We start from the raw sequence: 22,006 nt of genomic DNA, 5'->3' as shown, positions 1-22,006 counted from the left end.
TCAGGAAAATGATGGGTGATCAGTTTTGCTTGGTGATAATGCTGCTTGTGATAAAAGGAATTGGGTTAGTTCGAATTGCAACACATGATGGTATGATCAGAATTCTTACAAATATAAGGTATGTTCCAGAACTCAAACGAAATCTAATTTCTCTAGGCGAATTAGATAGAGCAGGTTATGCCTATAAATCTGATAATGGAGTTCTAAAGGTTATCAAGGGTTCTTTGATTAAGCTGAAGGGGACCTTGAGGAATGGTCTTTATGTATTGGAGGATACTGCAGTTTCAGGTAATGCTGCTGTTGCATCTGGGAAAGAAACATATAAGTCTATGTTATGGCATAACAGACTAGCTCATGCGAGTGAAAGAGGTCTTCAAGCTCTTTCACAACAAGGTTTGCTTAGAGGAGTTAAATACATTGAATTCCCATTTTTTGAATGCTGCATAATGGGAAAGTCTACTAGAGTGAAGTTTGGGAAAGAGAAGCATTCTACCAAAGGAATTTTGGATTATGTTCATTTAGATTTGTGGGGTTCTACAGAGGTACGTACCTTCTATAGAAAGTTCGAGATACTTTATGTCGATCATTGATGACTTTTCAATGAAGGTGTGGATGTATCAACTGAAACAGAAGGATGAAGCTTTTGGGAAATTTCTTGAATGAAAAAAGCAGGTTGAGAACCAGACAGGCAGGAAGGTAAAGTATCTGAGGACAGACAATGGTTTAGAATTTATGAATCACAAATTTGATAAATTTTGCAAATCTGGGGGAATTACGAGGCATTTCACTGTTACGTACACTTCACAGCATAATGGTTTAGTTGAGAGGTTCAATAAAATAATTATGGAGCATACAAGATGTCTCTTGACAAATGCTTCATTACCCTTGAAGTTTTGGGGGGAAGCTGCCTAAACATCCTGTTATCTTATTAATAGGAGTCCGTCTTCTGCTTTAGGCCTAAAGACTCCTCAGGAGATATGGACAGGAAAAGTTCCAAGCTTGGATCATCTCAGAGTGTTTGGATGTTCAACTTATGCTTATGTTAAGAAAGAGAAGCTGAATAAGAGGGAACTGAAATATATGTTTATTGGCTATCCTTAGGGTGTTAAAGGATATAAACTTTGGTACTTGAAAGAGGGCAGAAATAAATGTATTATCAGCAGAGATGTGACCTTTAATGAAACAGAGATGTCATTTCGTGTCAAAGAGCAGCAGAAACAGCAGACAGTTGATCAGGTTGAGGCAGAGGTTAGAATTGATTCTAAAGCACGACCATCAGTTAGTTCAGGTGGTTCCAGTGATCAGTCATCCAGTTCTGATGGTAGACAACCTCAACTGCGGAGGACTCTGATTGATGAGGGAGCTTTCAGTGAAGAAAGTTCAAGTAGCAGTGACCTATATAACTATCAGCTTACACGTGACAGGCCTCTGCAGGTGAGGCAGGCTCCTACGAGGTATGGTTATGCTGATTTAGTTGCTTATGCTCTTACTTGTGCAGCTGACAGTATTGAAGTAGAGCCTCTTACTTTTGAGAAGGCTATTGTATCTGATTCGAAGGAATAATGGAAGGATGTTGTGGGAGCAGAGTTATTCTCTTTGCAGAAGAATCAGACATGGTCATTGGTTCCAAGGCCTTCTAATCAGAAACTCATTCAGTCAAAGTGGATTTATAAAATCAAGCCAGGTACAGAAGGTGATAGCAAGCCTAGGTATAAGGCTAGACTAGTAGCCAAGGGGCTATACTCAAAAGGAGGGAGTTGACTTTCATGAGATTTTCTCTTCGGTGGTGAGGCATTCGTCCATTCGATTAATTTTATCTATTGCTGTTCACTTTGATATGTTTATTGAACAGATGGACGTCACCACAACTTTTCTTCATGGTGAATTGGAGGAAGTGATCTACATGGCTCAACCTAAGGGCTATGAAGTGAAAGGAAAGGAAGACATGGTTTGTCGTCTTCACAAGTCCATCTATGGACTGAAGTAATCGTCAAGACAGTGGTATATCAGGTTTGACACCTTTATTTTGAAGTAAAGGTTTCACAGGAGCTCATATGATGTCTGCATGTACTAGAAACTATCTCAAAAGGTATATATATTTATCTACTTCTGTATGTAGATGATATGATCTTGGTGTCTAAGGATTATTCTGAAATCTGTGATCTCAAGAAACGATTGAGTAGTAAATTTGAGATGAAAGATTTAAGTGAACTGAAAAGGATCCTAGGCATGGATGTGAAAAGAGATAGGGAGAAAGGTTTGTTAACCATTTCGCAGGAGAGTTATGTGCATAAACTACTTGAGAAGTATAATATGTCTGGTTGTAAGGCAGTTTCGACACCCTTAACATCTCATTTTAGGCTTTCTTCATCTCAGTGTCCTGTTACTGAACAAGAAAGGTTAGAGATGGCTAATATTCCCTATTGTAATGTTGTTGGAAGTATTATGTATTTGATGATTTGTACTAGGCCTGGCTTGGGATATGCTATAAGTATGATAAGTAGGTTTATGTCAAATCCTGGGAAGGAGCATTGGAATGCAGTTAAATGGGTGCTTTGATATTTGAAAGGTAGTGCCAGTGTATCATTGTGTTTTAGCAGGAATTGTAATAAATCGACACTATTGGAAGGCTTCACAGATGTAGATTACGCTGCAGACCTTAGCAAAAGAAGGTCTCTATCAGGTCACATTTTTCGTTTGTTTGGTAATGTGGTCAGTTTGAAGGTTTCTCTATAGTCAGCTTTGTCTACTACTGAGTCAGAGTATATTTCAGTGGGTGAAGCTGTGAAAGAGGCAGTGCGGTTGAAAAGGATAGTTGGTGAGTTGTTGTCGCAGGAGTTCATTCTTATCGTCCGTTGTGATAGCCAGAGTGCTATTCATCTTGCAAAGAATCCATCTCATCATGAATGGTCTAAGCATATCGATGTCAAATTTCATTTTATCAGAGAAGTTGTGGCCCAGAAAGATGTTGAACTGGTCAAGGTTCATGCAATTGAGAATTTATCAGATATGTTAACCAAAGTTCTTCTAGCCCATAGGTTTAAATACCTATTAGATGGGCTGAATATTAAATCTGAATGATAGGAAGATTGAAGAATCAACTTGGCACTTAAATATTCTTTTTATGAAGGAGATTTATAGAAAATAACAAGGTATTTAAGTGGGTTTTTATTGGGTTTTTTTGTGAAATTAAAGCCTAATGACATTCTGGTAATTATGGGTAAATGGAATTTTTGTAAATATATCCATCTTTAACCTTTATGGCTGGTTTTTGTGACTCTTTGTGAAGCAGCCGCCTAGGTAGTAAGAAGACGTGCGGCCGGCTTTTGTGGAAGACAAAAACGAGAGGGGCAGCCATCTGAGTGGAGAAGCCGCAACCATCGTTTGGGTTGGAAGACAGAGTGCAGCCATCGGTGAGCGTGGGTGACGGGTAGAAGTTTACCGATCTGAGCAAGCGGTGGGTTCCGGTTCGTTCGGCGTGTAGTTCGCCGTTCAGTGAGCGTTGTCTTCGTTCGATGCTATTTTCATCCAACCGTGGGTCTGTCGATGGGCGTGGTTTTCATTAGAGGCGGGTGCCTTGGTTCTGGTGGGCTCACCGGCTATCAGTGACAGAGGGGCATGCACGGGTCTGCGCGTGGTTCGCCGGTCAGAGGTGGTAATGCACGTTTTGGGCTGTTTGTTTTACAGCGGGTTGTTCTCGGTTTCAGAGGTGACGTTGTGTGCGGATCTCTCGGTATCAGTAGATATTGAAATTACAGATTGGTGATCATTATTGATTATCTGTAATTGTAAATTTCTTATTACTCATAATAAAATAATTCAAGTTGGTTTTCAAAGTGGATGTAGACCAAACTAGTCGAACCACTATATATCTTGGTGTTCGTTCTTTACTGTTTTTGATTTATTCTACTGATTGTTTGTATTATGTTTGGCCATCTAAGTTAGGTTCAAAAACTCTCACAGGAAAGAACGTCGCGACGTTGTCCAATATTTTTCCAACATGTCGCAGCATTGTCCAACATTTCGCCATTGGTCTTTGTGATAGCATCGTGACGTTGTGATACTGCATTCCAGGGTTACACATGCAACTCTAGTCTTCAAGAAAGATTTCGTCATTTGTCAACATTTTTGTCCCGGAATGCTTCATTTGCCAACCTCTTGAGCTCGATACCCAACACAAAAGCTCATTTAAACATTGAATTCTTAAGAATTAGCTCGATTTAGATTGGGAAAGATAACCATTTTCAGGAACTAACCAATTCTTAACCAAAAGATTAAGGGTTCAAATTTTTATTCACATTTTTAAACCAACTTTGTAATTTTTAAAGTTTGGAGAAAAAATGGACACAAAACTCAAAGTTCAAAAACTAAATGTATAATTTAAATTTATAGCTCAATTAGTTAAGATACACATTATCAACCGAAAGATTAAGGAAAATTGTAATGATTAGCAATATATATAAAATAGTATTTTAAGATCAAGCAATAGTTTTCTAAAATTAAAATTACAACAAAAAATTTTAACACAATTTTTTTCTTTTATTATTTCTATTTACCTTCATTTATGTATTAGCGGGTTATGTAATTGATATGCCATGATTTTATGTACGTCATGACAAAAACAAATTCCTTTTGTTTCGTTTTGATATAGAGTTATATTCATTCTATTTATTTAATTTTGATAATTTGTATTAGGCCTTAGATTAGTTTTCTTATGTTTTAAAAAATTGTCTATTTTGATGGTATATACTTAGTTGCATTAATTGTGTCAATTAATGTATCAAATTTAAAGTATATAGGTTAATCTTGTTGGATTTTATGTCCTAAAACTCGTAGATAGTAAATGTTATTAATAGGCCATCATCAATAAAGAGTTATATATGTTAATTCAATAAATGTTATTGTTTGTATTGTTTGTTTATTTTGTATTAATAACCCTAAATCCAATAAACTAACATCTAAGACTGTCTTATGAATCTTGAACTATATGTGGAGACATACAGGGATCAATGTTCAAGATACAACCTTAAGGGTCTATGGTATAGGAATAAGGTTGGGCACCTTATCCTGGTAACACTATGGATACGACCCACTTTGTATTTGGTACAAACACAATGATCCATCCCATTTTTGTAGTTGACATGCGAGTGGGGGTATCCTATGCAATGAGCTTACATAAGACCGGACTGCGAAATAGTAACAACTAGATGTAACATCGTTAGCTAGTTAGGTTCCTATTTCAATAGGATGACCTAAGCAACTTAGTCTTAATCCCGAGTATATTATGAACCCCTATTCACGAGGGATTATTCTTTGATTTGTATGGATGAGGGGGCCAATTCACCGACCCAATATGCCTACCATTTTGGGGACAAGACCGAGTAGGGAGCTGAGAACATAGTAATACAAGATGGAATTCACTCCTTCCTGTCTTAGGAGTAAGTAGATGAGTATTCCTTTAAGTGGTGTCTCTGGGACTTGAACAAAAGGTCATACGCTTTCATTGGCCTGAGAAGGGTTTCTGTTTATTGATTAGACTATAAACAGGTTGTTCATTAGAGAAGTAGTTGTACTTAAGGAATCAAAAGTAATCCAAGGGTAAAATGGTATTTGATCCAGTTGGGGTTACGAACACTCGTGAATGACTAACTTGCTATTATTGGTCTATATTCGTGGACAGAAATATATCTATATGTAGTGAGAAAAGTACAACTGTGGGTCTTTAATAGAGTGCACCCACAGTTAACGAATATTGGTTAACTTGGTTAATGAGTTTAGCTAATTAATCTCATATTGTTGGAGTTTCTGATCTATAGGTTCATTAGGTCCCCATGTTAGCTCACTAGAGGATATCTAAGAATGATGATTTGAATTATTCAAATTAATTTGAGGAAACCATATATTAATGTGATTAATATATAATTGATTATGGATATGATCTACAATTCAAATTAAAGGTAATATTTGAATAGGATTCAATTAACTAATTCAAGTGAATTAGATTCACAAAGAATTAATTAATAGAGAGGTATTACACACGATGTTTATGTAATTAAATAAATATACATTAAATTAGATTTAATGTATAAAAAGTTTTTTAATTAATGTGCAAATTAAATTAAACAAGCTTTATTTAATTGTGTTAATTAATCAAATAAGTGTTAATTAATTAATTAATTATGAAAAATGAAAATAGGAAAAGGACTTAGCCCTTCTCTATATAAGGATATCCCTATGGCCCATTTGGGAGATATTGAGACATATACTGATAATACACAACACACAAGTGTTATTGTGTAAAATTTTCCCTAAGCCACAAAGAAAATCATCTCTACTCTCCAAAAGCATTTTCTCCTCTCCCTCTCCCAATATTTGGATACCACCTATCCTTCTATTGAATCCTAGAGAATAATGAGGTTACTCTCGTGGTAGTGTTCGAGAATGTTCAAGAAATCGTTCGTCAAGATTGTTAGAGGAGTTATTCGTTGGAATTTAAAGAGGATTGTTCGTGAAGCTTAGGAATCTATAAAGGTAAGAATGATTTTAATCTTTTTCCCTAAAGCATGCCATATTACATGTTTATATTCTGTTTTAGTATACTAAATTTGTTTATGTAAAAATCGTATTACGGGATGCAAGTTGTTCACAATGCTTCCATTGTAGGATTCGATCCCTTTAAATTTGCTATATTTTAAAATTTGGTTACAATTTTTATGGTATGTAAGTTACATTTAATTTTGTATATCAATTATATAATGTATATACTTTATATTCCATATATCCATTATACAAGATTTAGAGAGAAAGAAAAGTGTATCACCGATATTGTTGATTTATATCACATTTTGAAAGATGTGATGATTGTTAGCCTTATGTCATGCTTTTAAAACTAAGTGAAATGAATATTCTTGTTTAAACACAATGTTTTCTCTAATTAGACCCAAGTCTAAGTTTAATTAGGGTATTTCTCGGTGAGATTCGAGGTCAAACATGGGGACACACGACTAAAAAGTGATGAAATCAATTGTTTGATCTTGACGCAGTGAGTTGCTATTTAAGTATGTGATGAAAATAATAGTTACTATCTGACAGAATACTTATACTATTGGTGAAATGAATGATGATATGGATGTGATGGTAATTGCAAGTGATAAATGAAGCCATGTGAGTTGAGGATGAATAAAATATCAATGACTAGATAGAGTTGAGAGAGATCCACTAACATTTTCCTAAGCGATGCATATGTCATGTGTTAATGCGATAAACTCTTAAAGTAATAACTTCACCTTTCGGTGTTTTAAGCCACAGTGTCCTATCTCTAGGATGCATGCGATGAGTTCTGGTTGCGATAGGTTACCTTTATCTCTAAAGTTACTTATATCCTTGTTTAATGAGTTCCACAATCTCTTACTCCCTCAAGTAGCAATTTTTTTTTTTTTACTTAAATCAATATCTCGATTTGATCTTAGCAAACCTTTTCGCACGCGTTAAACAAGATAAACATCTACTTATGCACAATTTAGTTAAAATGTTAGTTTATCTTTCTCAACCCATGAGGAATTTAGTTACTCGTACTTGTGAATATAAATATGGATGGATAAAATATGGAAGTAATTACATTCATATTAAGACATGAAAGCGTGTTTAATATCTAAAAACGTAATACGAATGAGGATGACAAGAAAAATGTAAACAAAATTAAAATAAGAAGTGTCAAGTCGTTGGTCACAATCTCTTGCTCCTTTTGGCTCCGGTAGTAACTGCTTCACTTAGGTTGTAATGGTGTGAAGGTCGCTCTCCTTTTTTAGGGAAGAACTCTAAGCTCTCACTTAGAATCCTTCAAAGAAAAGCTCAAAGAAGTGGTGGTTATGGCGAAATTAGGGTGGAAGTTTGACAGAGTTTCGACCTTTTTCGATGGTGAAAATCTCTATATCTGGTCGTTTCTTTGAAGGGCTATTTATAGGCATAAAGAAAAAAGGTTCCTCACTTCTTTCCAATGATTATGCTAACATCTTGCATTAAATTTCATGCCTTGTTGTCGCTTGCTTCACGTTAGAGATCCATTGGCTCTGCTACGAACATCTCACCCCAACTACCAACTTGTTCTGTTGATTTGACTTCCACTACCCACGCGTTTGTCGTTTTCTATTTTTCGCATTTCATCTCATCACGTGGTGCTATGCATTTTAAAATTGGTCGTTGGGTAATTCTTTCTATGCGATCACAACTTACAGCTCATTTCTTTGGCCGACTTTTCTCCTCATTTCATCTGAATCTTATGTCCAAAAGTGAAAAATTTTACACTTTTCAAGGATTATTAGTCTCATACGCATATAATCGCAAGATATGATTATTTGCATGAATTCCTTATTAGGTTAATGCATTTTCCTCTGAAATTTTCTAATTGTTCTCAATAAAAAGGCAACATAACTTGTATTTCTACAAATTATCACACCAACAAATTTAAAACAATGTTTATCCTCAAACATATATTTAAAATCGTAGTATATTCCTCAACTCACTTCGACACATTAACTAGACCTCTCAAAGTGCTTCATAATTCAAGATTTATTCACTTTGTATCCTTCCTCAAGCTTTATTTTTTTCCTATGAAAATATTTCTAGATCTTAGACGTGACCGAAAGGATATGTAAGTACCCATTTCGAAAAAGATTGCGTCTTAATTTTATTTTACATAACATGTAAAGAATATATGTGACAGAAACAGAAAAGGAATGATCAATTAAGCATACATACATACATACATACATATATTAAGAATAAGAAAAGATTCGGAAAATGTACCCTTGAAGACTAGTCTCTTCACTATTTTCTTTCCAAAAACTTCGAACATGAACAATAAAAAACACAACAACGAGTGTTCAAAACCAATAGACACCGCACGTGGAAACCTCGGCATTCTCAAGGTAGAAAACCGTAGAAAGTTTGTGGACTTCTTTGAATAATTTGGAGAGGGAATGATTTTATTTCGAGAGAAAAAAACACTTTTCCAAAATCGTAGAGAGTTTATGAACTTCTTAATTTTATGTCCTAAAACTTGTAGATAGTAAATGTTATTAATCGGTAGTCATCAATAAAGAGTTATAGATGTTAATTCAATAAATGTTATTGTTTGTGTTGTTTGTCTATTTTGTATTAATAACCCTAAATCTATAAACTAACATCTAAGACTGCCTTATGAATTTTGAACTATATGTGGAGACATACAGGGATCAATATTCAATATACAACCTTAAGGGTCTATGGTATAGGGATAAGGCTGGGTACCTTATCCTAGTAACACTATGGATACGACCCACTTTGTATTTGGTACAAACACAATGATCCATCCTATTCATGTAGTTAACAAGCAAGTGGAGGTATCCTATGCAATGAGTTTGCATAAGACCGGACCGTGAAATAGTAACAACTAGATGTAACACCGTTAACTACTTAGGTTCCTATTTCAATAGGATGACCTAAGCAACTTAGTCTCAATCCTGAGTATATTATGAACTTCTGATCACGAAGAATTGTCCTTTGATTTGTATGGGTGAGGACAGCCAATTCACTAACTCAATATGCCTACCATTTTAGGGACAAGACCGAGTGTAGAACTGGAAACATAGTAATATAAGATGGAATTCACTCATTCCCATCTTAAGAGTAAGTAGATGAGTGTTCCCTTAAGTGGTGTCTCCCGGACTTGGACAAAGAATCCTAAGCTCTCATTGACCTGAGAGGGGTTTCCGATTATTGGTTGGACCATAAACAGGTTGTTCATTAGAGGAGCACTAGTACTTAAGGAATCAGAGGTAATCCAAGGGTAAAATGGTAATTTGACCTAGTTGGGGTTACGAACACTCGTGAAGGTCTAACTTGTTGTTATTGGTCTATATCCGTGGACACATAAATATATCTGTAGTGAGAAGAGTGCAACTGTAGATCTTTAGTGGAGTGTACCCACAGTTAACGAATATTGATTAACTTGGGTAATGAGTTTAGCCAATTAATCTCATATCATTGAAACTTCTGAACTACAAGTCCACCAAGTCCCTTTGTTAGCTCACTAGAGGATATTTAAGAGTGATGATTTGAATTGTTCAAATTAATTTAAGGAAATCATATATTAATGTGATTAATATATAACTGATTATGGATTTGGTTTATGATTCAAATTAAAAAGTAATATTTGAATAAGATTCAGTTAATTGATTCAAGTAAATTAGATTCACAAATAATTAATTAATAGAGAGGTATTGCACATATATATACAACATTTATGATAATTAAATAAATATACATTAAATTAGATTTAATATATAAATAGTTATTTAATTGATGTGCAAATTAAATTAAATAAGTTTTATTTAATTGTGCTAATTTATTAAATAAGTGTTAATTAATTAATTAATTATGGAAAATGGAAATAGGAAAAGGATTAGGAAAAGATTTGGTTCTTCTCTATATAAAGATCTTTCTATGGCCCCTTTGGGAGATACTGAGATAGAGACTAACAATATACAATACACAAGTGTTATTGTGCAAAATTTTCTCTAAGCCACAAAGAAAATCCTCTCTACTCTCCAAAAACCTTTTCTCCTCTCCCTCTCCCAATAGTTGGATACCACCTATCCTTCTATTGGAATCCTAGAAAACAACGAGGTTACTCTCATGGTAGTATTCGAGAATGTTCGAGAAATCATTTGTGATCAAGATCGTTGGAACTTAAAGAGAATTGTTCATGAAGTTTAGGAATCTATAAAGGTAAGAATGGTTTTAATCTTTTTCTCTAAAGCATGTTATATTACATGTTCATATTATGTTTTAGTATACTGAATTTGTTCATGTAAAAATCGAATTATGGGATGCAAGTCGTTCATAATGCTTCCACTGCAAGATTCAATCCCTTTAAATTTGCTATATTTTAAATTTTTATTACAATATTTATGGTATGTAAGTTATATTTAATTTGGTATATTAATTATATAATGCATATACTTCATATTCCTTATGTCCATTATACAAAATTTAGAGAGAAAGAAAAGTGCATCGCCGATATTGTTGATTTATATCGCATTTTGAAAGATGCGATGATTGTTAGTCTTATTTCGTGCTCTTAAATCTAAGTGAAATGAATTGTCTAGTTTAAACATAAATTTTCTCTAATTAGACCCAAGTATAAGTTTAATTAGGGTATTTCTCGGTGAGAACCGAGGTTGAACCCAAGGACACACGACTAAAAAGTAATGAAATTGATTATTTGATCTTGATGCAGTGAGTCGCTATTTAAGTATGCGATGAAAATAAAATTTACTATCTGACAAAATACTTATAATATTGGTGGAATGAATGATGATATGGATGTGATGGTAATTACAAGTGCTAAATGAAGCTGTGTGAGTTAAGGATAAATAAAATATCAATGACTAAATAGGGTTGAGAGATATCTAGAGATGTCCATAGGGTAGGGCGGGGTCGGGGATGTCATTCCTCATCCCTATTCCCGCTCCCCATTTCATTCCTCATCCCCGTAAAATTCCTCACGGAGATCGGGGCAGGGATTCCCTGTGGGAAGTTTTTCCCCGTTACCTTTTTTTTTTTTAAAAAAAAAAAAGTCAATTAATTTAAATCAAAGCAAATTGTAATTAAATAATTAACTTTGTCACTAAATTTGTTATTATGGTTAGTTTTACATGACAATTTGAATTTAAAGATAAATTACTCAAATTTTGGCCTAAAAAAGCTAATTAAATTTTTTTAGTAGAAACAAATAAATATAAATCAAAGTATTCACATATATAATCTAAATTTAAACATTCAATTTAAATATATTCATTATCTTTCACAATAAATAATCAAATTTGAAATTTAAATGTAATATTTATATAATAACAATAACAATAACATAACATTAAATAATTATACTAAATAAATATGTAGAAGCTAATCTGGGTGGGGACGGGGGTGAAGGCCGCCACCGTTTAGCTCACGGGAAATTTTTTTCCCCTTATTTCCCGCCTAATCGTGGAATCCCCGCCCTAAGGGCCCCGACCCTGTGGGAAAATTGGACATCTCTAAAGAGATCCACTAATATTTTCCTAAGCAATACATAAGTCATGCGTTCATGCGATAAACTCTTAGGGGCTATTTCGGGGCTGAGTTGAGATAGAATGTCTGGAGTTTATATGTCTGTGAAGTTCATATATCTGTGGACTTTATATGTCTGTGTTTGGGGTGCAAAGTTATTTAGTCTGAGTTCATATGTCTGTGTTTGGGGTGCACAGTTGAGTTCATATGGTTGGGTATCTTATGCTGTTTTTTGAACTCTAAATAATATGCTTTTATGATTATTATTTTTGTTTTGAAAGTTTTTTATTCAATGATTCTACCCACCTTTATTTAAATAGAATATGGATTGCAATTTTTCTTTCAATTTTTAGAACTTTTCTTTCTTTCTTTCTTTTTTGGGCAATGAACAACAATTAACCCATTACATTTTTTGTAGAAATATGGTTAAATAAAATGAGAAACTAAAGCGAAATCAAAACTTTTTAGCCGATTTTTCTTCATGAATTTCATTATCATCTTCTTCTTTTTCTTCTTCTTCCTATTGTTACTCTATATTTTTACTATGTCGTGTATTTTTTATAATTAAATCTTCCTCATCATCGTAACAGCTAATAAAATGTCACCACATTTATTCAACAGTTTCACATTCATTTTCTCTAAATTTGGAGGATCATTAGAGAACAAATATATATTTTTCACTAATTCTTGCTGGAAAATGTTCTTGGATGTTATATGTTACATAATTTGCAACTACATACATACTTTTTATCTAAGTATTCTTAATACTCATTTGATATGTGAATTCATTACATATAAATATTGCACCTTCATGTAGACAAAACAATAATTTTTAATATAATCAATTGTTGGGATTAGTGTCCTAATTCTCCTGGAGTCTCATAGTTTGTAAACAATATACACATTGTTATGAATAAAATAAGAATTATTCTATTTTGCATTTACTCATATCCAATAAACAAAGTTTTGTGGTTATTGTATGCAAACTTAAGCACGTACATGAGATATACAAGTGGATCATACCTTAAGTGATAACCTAAAAAGGTCTATAGTATAAGGATTAAGGAGAGATACCTGATCCTTGTGACAATACGGATACGGCTCGTTTTGTAGAGGTTTAAAAGTGTTGTGAACTACTACAGATGGTAAATCCTGACCATTCATGTGGAGACATGTGAGCGGAGGTGTCCTATACAAAGAGTTTGTATAAGACCGGACCACAAGATGATTCGTCTCTTTATATAATGTCGTTGATACTTAAGACTTACATTTCACCTAAAGACCATAGGTGACATGACCTCAATCTTAAGTGTTTTGGGAACTCCTGCATTTGAGGGTGGTCCTTTGATTAGTATAGGTGAGAGTGGTCAGATTGCCAACTCAACATGCCTATCTTTTTGGGGATTTTTCTGATTTGGGAGCTGGAAACGCAGTTACACAAGATGGAATTCACTCCTTCCCCGACACAAGGGTAAGTAGATAGATTGCTCTCTTCAGGGCTGGTTCCGGGTCTTGAACATAATGGCCATAGCTTCTCTTTGGAAGAGATGACTCAGTCATAGTAGGACTATGACTTATGTTCATTAGAGAGATCAGTGGTACTTAAGGAGTTAGATGTAACTACAGGGGTATAATGGTAAATTGGCTCAGATGTACTTATAAGCGATCTATGAAGGGTTATCATACTGTTGATTTTTTTTATATGGACATAAAATATATCTATAGTAAAGAGAGTGCAGCTGTCGGTCTTTAGTGGAGTGTCCGACAATTAACAGATGGTGGATCTCGTGACTAAAAAGTTTAGTCAGTTATTCACGTACTGTTGGAGCTTCAAGCTACAGGTCCATAAGGTCCCCTTGGTAGCTCAATGGATTCAAGTTGAGAATAAGTTCTTGGTGTTGATTTGAAATGTTCAAATTGACAAGAGAAAATTCAATTATATATGATATAATTGGTGTGATGTATGAGATACATCAAATGGAGGATTAATGTAAATATGATTACATTAAGTACCATAAAATAGAAAAAGAACTATGGTTTATATGTTTCATGAGATGAAATATTAAAACTATAGGTTATAAATATAATATGGTAAGTTAGTTAACATATATATTTATAATAATATTAATTATTTTATAATTATCTTGTTTTCTCTAATAATCAATTGAGTGAGAGGTTATTGGTGGTTTTATGGTAACCTTGAGATAAAAGGAAAAATATTTTCCTAATTTTAGAAGAATTACTACTTTCGGAAAGAAACTCACGGAAGACTATCAAGTGAAATTATTTCACTAAACGATAGCTGATAGGGAGACTAAACGATCGTGAAGTGTTACTATACGATAGTTCACTCAGCTGGTCATAGCTAAATGATCGCAGGGCATTGTCTATACGATAGGCTGCCTTCTTTTATACGATTGAACATTCATCTATACGATAGATACTTTTCATCTCCCACTTGCTCAATCGTCTACACGATTATTGTTCCTCCAATCTCTTCCTCTAACCAAGATCATACAGAGCCCACACTTCTGGATTCTCACACCGAGAATACCAAGGTAACCATTGTGGTGGTGTCCTCACTCAACTCGATTGAGTTCGATGTTTTAGAGGTCGTTCGTTAGGTTCATGATCATTGAGATCGTTGGATTCATGTTTGTTGTTGATCGTGTTGTGTTGCGATCGTTGTCTTCGATCATTCGTGTATTGCTGTCTTTGACGCTTGGAGTGATCGAGGGAGTTTAAAGAATGAGTCTTCAAAAGTATGATACTTTATCCCTTGATTATATTAAAGCATGTTGTAATTTCGTATTGTGCATGACCTGTTAGTTTCCGTTTCTTGACTGTAATTGTTTATGTTCAATTTCGAATGGAATTTGGAACGATCACTCCACTGCTCATGGAAATCCTCATGTCTAATTTCCTTCAATTGGCCAAAAAGGTTGAGAACATGGTCATTGCACGTGAGATCATGGACTCGTTGTAAGAATTATTTGAATGTCAGTTCTTACCTTTCGAGCACAGAGGGATGGATGACAAAGACACCAGTAGTGTCAGTTCCCAAGTTAACCTCCAGGAAGAGAAAGCAATTGTTGCTGACTTTGTTAAAGTTCATCGACGAGAAGTGTTCTCTAAAATGGAACTTGGTGCTTATTTAGGTTATGATACTGATCCCACTACTCTCAAAATAGGAGGAAAGACAGTAAATTTATTGGTCTTAGAGACGTGTTTGGTAGAGAATGATGATTCTGCCTGGATCCTTGATTTGAGTTCTACTAACCACGTCAGTTCCTCTTATCAAGGATTTTATTCCTGGCAAATGTTTCCACAAGGAGAGATGACTCTTCGAGCTAGTACTGGTGAGGTTATTTCAACTGTTGCTATAGGCGGCTAAAGTTATTTTTGGACAAGAAACGTTATTATTACTGGATAATGTTTTTGTAGTACCTCATATCAAGAGGAACTTAATCTCGGTTTCTTGTCTCATTGAACAAGGTTGTATCATCTCATTTTCTGAGAGTAAAGTGTTTATTTTCAAGAATGGTATGGAGATTAGTTTTGGTTCAATGAAAAATAACTTGTATGTACTAAGGCCATTAGTCATAAAACCCTTGTTTAATACTGAAATGTTCAGTATGACGACAACTGCTAAAAGACCAAAGGTTTCTCCTAAGAAAAACGCCCATCTTTGGCATCTAAGGTTAGTTCACATCAACCTCAATAGGATGGAGTAGTTTGTGAAATGTGGTCTTCTAAAGAGTTTAGAAGAAAACTCCTTGCCGGTATGTAAATCATGCCTCGAAGGCAAGATGACCAAACGACCTTTTACTGAAAAAGGTTACAGAGCCAATGAAGCCTTAGAACTTGTACATTCAGATCTCTATGGTCCGTTGAGTGTTAGGGCTCGAGGTGGATATGAATATTTCATCTTTTTCATAGATGATTATTTAAGGTACGTGTATCTATACCTAATGCAACATAAGTCTGAAGCCTTTGAGAAGTTCAAGGAGTATAAGGCTGAAGTTGAAAACTTGTTAGGTAAGAAGATAACAACACTACGATCTGATCGCGATGGAAAGTATATGGACCTCTAATTCCAGAACTATATGATAGAACATGGAATTACGTTCTAACTCTGAACCTCAAGTACACCTCAACAGAATGGTGTATCAGAAAGGAGAAACAGAACCTTTTTGGACATGGTTCGGTCTATGATGAGTTATGTTCATCTTCCAAACTCGTTTTGGGGTTTTGTAGTGGAGACTGCATGTTATATAATGAACAACGTTCCCTCGAAAAGTATTTCTGAAACACCTTTTGAGTTGTGGAGAGGTTGTAAAAGTAGTTTACACCACTTTAGAATTTGGGGGTGTCTGACCTATGTGCTTTTGACTAACCCGAAGAAGTTGGAATCGCATTTGAAAGTTTGCCTCTTTGTAGGCTACCCCAGGGAGACGAGAGGTGGATACTTCTATGATTTGAGTGAGAACAAAATGTTTGTTTCTACAAATGCTATCTTCTTGGAAGAAGACCACATCAGGGATCATAAACCACGAAGTAAGCTTGTTTTACGTGAGACTTCTAATGAGACTGAGACTACTGAGGGTTCAACAAGAGTTATTGAACAGACTGACAGATCAACAAAAGTTATTAAGGTCGGTTCATCTAGTCAACCATCTCAAGAGTTGAGACTACCTCGAAGTAGTGGGAGGGTTATGAACCCACCGGAACGTTACAGGGGTTTAGATGAAGCCCAAAACATCATTTCTAATGATTGGGTCGAGGATCCATTGTCTTTTAAGCAAGCAATGGAGGATGTTGACAAAGATGAATGGATTAAGGCCATGAACTAGGAAATTGGGTCTATGTACTTCAATAAAGTCTGGGAACTTATGGATCAGCCTGAAGGTGTAAAACCTATAGAGTGTAAATGGAACTACAAGAGAAAACGAGGGGTAGATGGAAAGGTGCAAACCTTTAAGGCGAGACTCATGGCAAAGGGTTATACCCAGGTTGAGGGTGTGGACTATGAGGGAATTTTCTCACCTGTTGTCATGTTGAAGTCTATTAGGATACTTCTGTCCATAGACACATTTTACGATTATGAGATATGGCAAATGGTCGTCAAGATTTCCTTTCTTAATGGTAATCTTGAGGAGACCATTTACGTGGCTCAATAAGAGGGGTTCATTGTTCCAAATCAAGAACAAAGAGTTTGCAAGCTTAATAGGTCCATTTATGGGCTAAAACAAGTGTCTAAATCGTGGAACATTATATTTGACAGTGCGGTCAAATCGTTTGGCTTTGATCAGAACATTGATGAGTTTTGTGTTTATAAGAAGATCATCAACAGCTCAGTAGCTTTCTTACTATATGCGGATTGTAGATGATATCCTAATCATTGGAAATGATGCAAGGTTTTTTTTTACTGACATTAAAAAGTGGCTAGCTGCCCAATTCCAAATAAAATATTTGGGTGAGGCGCAGATCATTCGGGATCGTAAGAATAAGAGGTTAGCCTTATCTCAGGCATCGTACATCGATAATGTTGATCAGGTACATGATGCAGGATTCCAAGAGGGGTTTATTACCATTCAAGCATGGAATCGTTTTGTCTAAGGATCAATGTCCTAAGACACCTCAAGAGGTTGAGAAGATGAGACAGATTCCCTATGCTTCAGCTGTTGGAAGCTTAATGTATGCAATGTTGTGTACCAAATCGACATTTGCTATGCAATAGGGATTGTCAGTCATTATCAGTCCAATCCAGGATTAGATCACTGGACGATGGTCAAAACGATCCTCAAGTATCTTCGGAGAACGAGGGACTATATACTCGTGTGATTTGATCCTTACAGGATACGCAGACTCTGACTTTCAGACTGATAGAGATTCTCGTAAATCGACATCAGGGTCAGTGTTCACTCTGAATGGAGGGGTTGTAGTGTGGCAAAGCATCAAGCAAGGATGAATCGCGGACTCCACTATGGAAGCTAAATACGTAGCTGCTTGTAAAGCAGCTAAGGAGGCTGTTTGGCTGAGGAAATTCCTTACATATTTGAAAGTTGTTCCAAATATGAATTTATTGACCACTCTTTATTATGATAACAATGGGGCTGTGGCAAATTCGAAGGAACCTCGGAGTCATCGCAGAGGCAAGCATGTAGAACGAAAATATCATTTGATCCGAGAGATTTTGCATCACGGGGATGTGATAGTCACGAAGATCGTGTCAGAGCACAACATTGCCGATCCGTTTACAAAGACTCTCACGGCTAAAGTGTTCGAGGGTCATCTGTAGAGTCTGGGTCTATGGGACATGTGACATCTTGTCTAGGACAAGTGGGAGATGATACTAGGGCATAGAGTACACCCTAGTTAATTGTATATTGTATTTGTTTTTATCATGTATTGTACATTAGTCTTTCGAAGCATTAGGACAAGTGGGAGATTGTTGGGATTGATGTCCTAATTCTCCCGAAGTCTCGTAGTTTATAAACACTATACACATTGTTATGAATAAAATAAGAGTTGTTTTATTTTATATTTACTCATATCTAATAAACAAAGCTCCATGGTTATTGTATGTAAGCTTTAGCATATATATGAGATATACAAGTGGATCATGCCTTAAGTGATAACCTAAAAAGGTCTGTAGTATAAGGATTAAGGAGGTATACTTGATCCTGGTGACACTATGGATACGACCTGCTTTGTAGAGGTTTACAAGTGGTTTGAACTACTATAGAAGGTAGATCATGACTATTCATGTGGAGACACGCGAGCGGGGGTGTCTAATACAAAGACCGGACCACGAGATGATTTCTCTTTATATAATGCTGTTGATATTGAGACTTACATCTCACCTTAACGACCATAGTTGACATGATCCTAATCCTGAGTGTTTTGGGAACTTCTGCCTTTGAGGACGATCCTTTGATTAGTATGGGTGAGAGTGGCCAAATTGCCAACTCAACATGTTTACTTTTTTGGGGATTTTTCTGATTTGGGTGCTGGAAACTCAGTTACACAAGATGGAATTCACTCCTTTCCCGAATCAGGTGTAAGCAGATAGATTGCAACCTTAAGGGCTGGTTCTGGATCTTGAACATAGTGACCACAGATTCTCTCTGGAAGAGAGGACTCAGTCATAGTAGGACTATGACTTATGTTTATTAAAGGGATCAGAGCGAATGGGATTAGATACCCTAGTAGTCCTAGCCGTAAACGATAGATACTAGGCGGTGTGCGTATCGACCCGTGCAGTGTTGTAGCTAACGCGTTAAGTATCCCACCTAGGGAGGGCAGTTGGTCAGATCTAGTATGGATCGTACATGGACGGTAGTTGGAGTCGGCGGCTCTCTTAGGGTTCCCTCATTTGGGATCCCCCGAATTGGTTTGCCATTTCCATAAAGGATATAATTGACAACTCTAAGCTCTAGATTATCCCTTTCTTGCAATAGATCCTATGGGAAAAGTAAGGAGTTAGATGTAACTATAGGGGAATAACGGTAAATAGGCTCAGATGTACTTAAAAGCGATCTATGAAGGGTTATCGCACTGTTGATTGGTTGATATGGACACAAAATATATATGTAGTTAGGAGAGTGCAATTGTCGGTCTTTAGTGGAGTACCCGGTAGTTAACGGATTGTGGATCTCGTGACTAAAGAGTTTAGTCAATTATTCACGTATCGTTGGAGCTTCAAGCTACAGGTCCATAAGGTCCCCTTGGTAGCTCAATGGATTCAAGTTGAGAGTCAGTTCTTTGTGTTGATTTGAAATGTTTAAATTAACAAGAGGAAATTCAATTATATATGATATAATTGGTGTGATGTATTAGATATATTAGTTGGAGGAATTGATATAAGTATGATTTATTAAGTACCATAAAATAGAAAAAGAACTATGGTTTATATGTTTCATAAGATGAAATATTAAAACTATAGGTTATAAATATAATATGGTAAGTTAGTTATCATATATATTTATAATATGGTAAGTTAATTATCATATATATTTAGTTCTTGGAGTGTGACAGTTGCTTATGGGTGAAGCCATTGAAAACATGGGAAGAAGACAGAGTTGGTGTGAGTTAGTAAAAATACCAACTCAACTCCACCAACATTTAAAGTTAGTGGGCCAAACAATGAGTTGATATATCATACCAACTCAACTCAACTCATGTTGGTGAGTCAAACATCCCTTTAAAGTAATAACTTCACCTCTCGGTGTTTTAAGCTACAGTGCCCTATCTCTAAGATGCATGTGATGAGTTTTGGTTGCGATAGGTTACCTTTATCTCTAAAGTTACTTCTATCCTTGTTTAGCGAGTTTCACAATCTCTCACTCTCTCAAGTAGCAAATTGTTTCTGACTTAGATCAATCTCTCGATTTGATCTTAGCAAACCTTTTTGCACGCGTGATGACATGCAGAAATGCACATCGTCTTAGGCCTTTTATTTAGAATTATGAAGGCTATTAAGCAGAATATGCGGCAATTATGTTAGAAATTCATGAGAAAATGAGTTTGCGTCGTTCAACATTAAGAATCTCGGCTAACCCACTATTATGCGTTATTATGTGTTCAATTGTCTATCTTTGTAGTTAATGCAAAAAGCAGACGTAGATTGAAAGTCGGGCTATCGCATCGACGACCGCATGCGGAGAAATTCTCCATCGCAGAGGCGAACGCATACGTTCAACACGTGGGTGTTGTGGTAATCAACCGCATGCGTCTATCGCGTAGGAGTTGTGATCATCAAGCGATTGCGGTCATCGTGTAGAAGTTGCGGTAATCAAGCGAATGCGGTCATTACAAGATTGCGGCTACACGATGATAACCATAATAGAGGGATGAACGCAAGGTTGGTGGAATGAAAGCATCAACGCATATCTCGGGAAAATCAAAAGATGAATATTCTACCTTTCGACGAATCTTGTGTCCAGACCAAAGCGTTTTAGAAGAAAGCTTGAAGTTTCTTCATCTCCTTCATTCATTTCGAGTGACGACGAGCCTGCCACGAGTTTATATCTCAGAGTCAGCTCCGTCATTCTTCCACAGCACCACCGGCAGCCTTAACAAATCCACTGGAAGCAAGACATTGCTTCCAGCTGGTCTTTTTCCATTCTTTCTCTTCTTTTCTTCATATTGTATTGTATTACATTTGGCTTAAGAAATTAATTACATTTGTGATCAACATTCTATGTTTTTTGATTTCCATCGCATCTTCCTTTACTTAGTATCTTAACATTCATTTGCATCACTGAGTTGGGACTATTGAGTATCGCCATACTAATCATGCGACATATGAATATGAGAAGATGTAGCAAACCACCGGGAGGTGTGCGTTGTGTGAGGTGTTGTAGAAAACTTTTTGCTATAGTGTGAAGCTGTAGGAACGCTTACCTTAAGCAGACACAACGGCTTGTCTATGAGTAAAGTCGCAACAACTAATACCCGGGAGGTAATGTGGTTGGTCGCATTAAGTAGTGTAAGCAATTGTTCACTAGAGATAGGAATAATCTTATCGTCAAGCCAAGTTTATTGCGGTTACCTTGTCTTATGAGCGCATCATTCATCATTTAGGTATACTTGGAGAGTAGTCTAAAAACCAAATCTAAGTCTCAGGAGAGAGGATTGGATTGCATAAGCAAGAATGGAGAACTTAGGTATAAGCTTCGTTTGCTATTACACAGCGTATGCACCCTCGGAGAGGATATTGCATGCGTCCAAGAAGTAGGATACTGGTGGTATGCGGTCATCTTGTTATTGTGTGGAGCACATGAGCAGGAATTAGTGACTTAGGAATAAAGCCTCTCGACACTTCGCAATATTACATCGCATGCGTCCTAAAAATAGACTCAAGTGATGTGTGTAGCATGATCGCATAGCTTGCATTGGCTGAGGTTGCCTT

General features: G+C 35.9%; 1 protein-coding gene across 1 annotated transcript in view; it reads left to right on the top strand.

Annotated features, from left to right (window-relative positions):
* LOC120081006 overlaps window positions 1-22,006 on the top strand; it is a 51,178-nt gene that overhangs the window by 389 nt on the left and 28,783 nt on the right. The window contains exons 3-5 of the mRNA XM_039035689.1: window positions 5-90; window positions 157-542; window positions 1,570-1,709. Coding sequence (XP_038891617.1) covers window positions 5-90; window positions 157-542; window positions 1,570-1,709 — 612 coding nt within the window. The remainder of the gene's footprint in view (window positions 1-4; window positions 91-156; window positions 543-1,569; window positions 1,710-22,006) is intronic.

This window comes from Benincasa hispida, chromosome 7, assembly GCF_009727055.1.
Source record: "Benincasa hispida cultivar B227 chromosome 7, ASM972705v1, whole genome shotgun sequence".
Lineage (NCBI taxonomy): Eukaryota > Viridiplantae > Streptophyta > Magnoliopsida > Cucurbitales > Cucurbitaceae > Benincasa > Benincasa hispida.
Note: the sequence above shows the minus strand (reverse complement) of the source record. Positions and strands in the feature narration are given on the sequence as shown.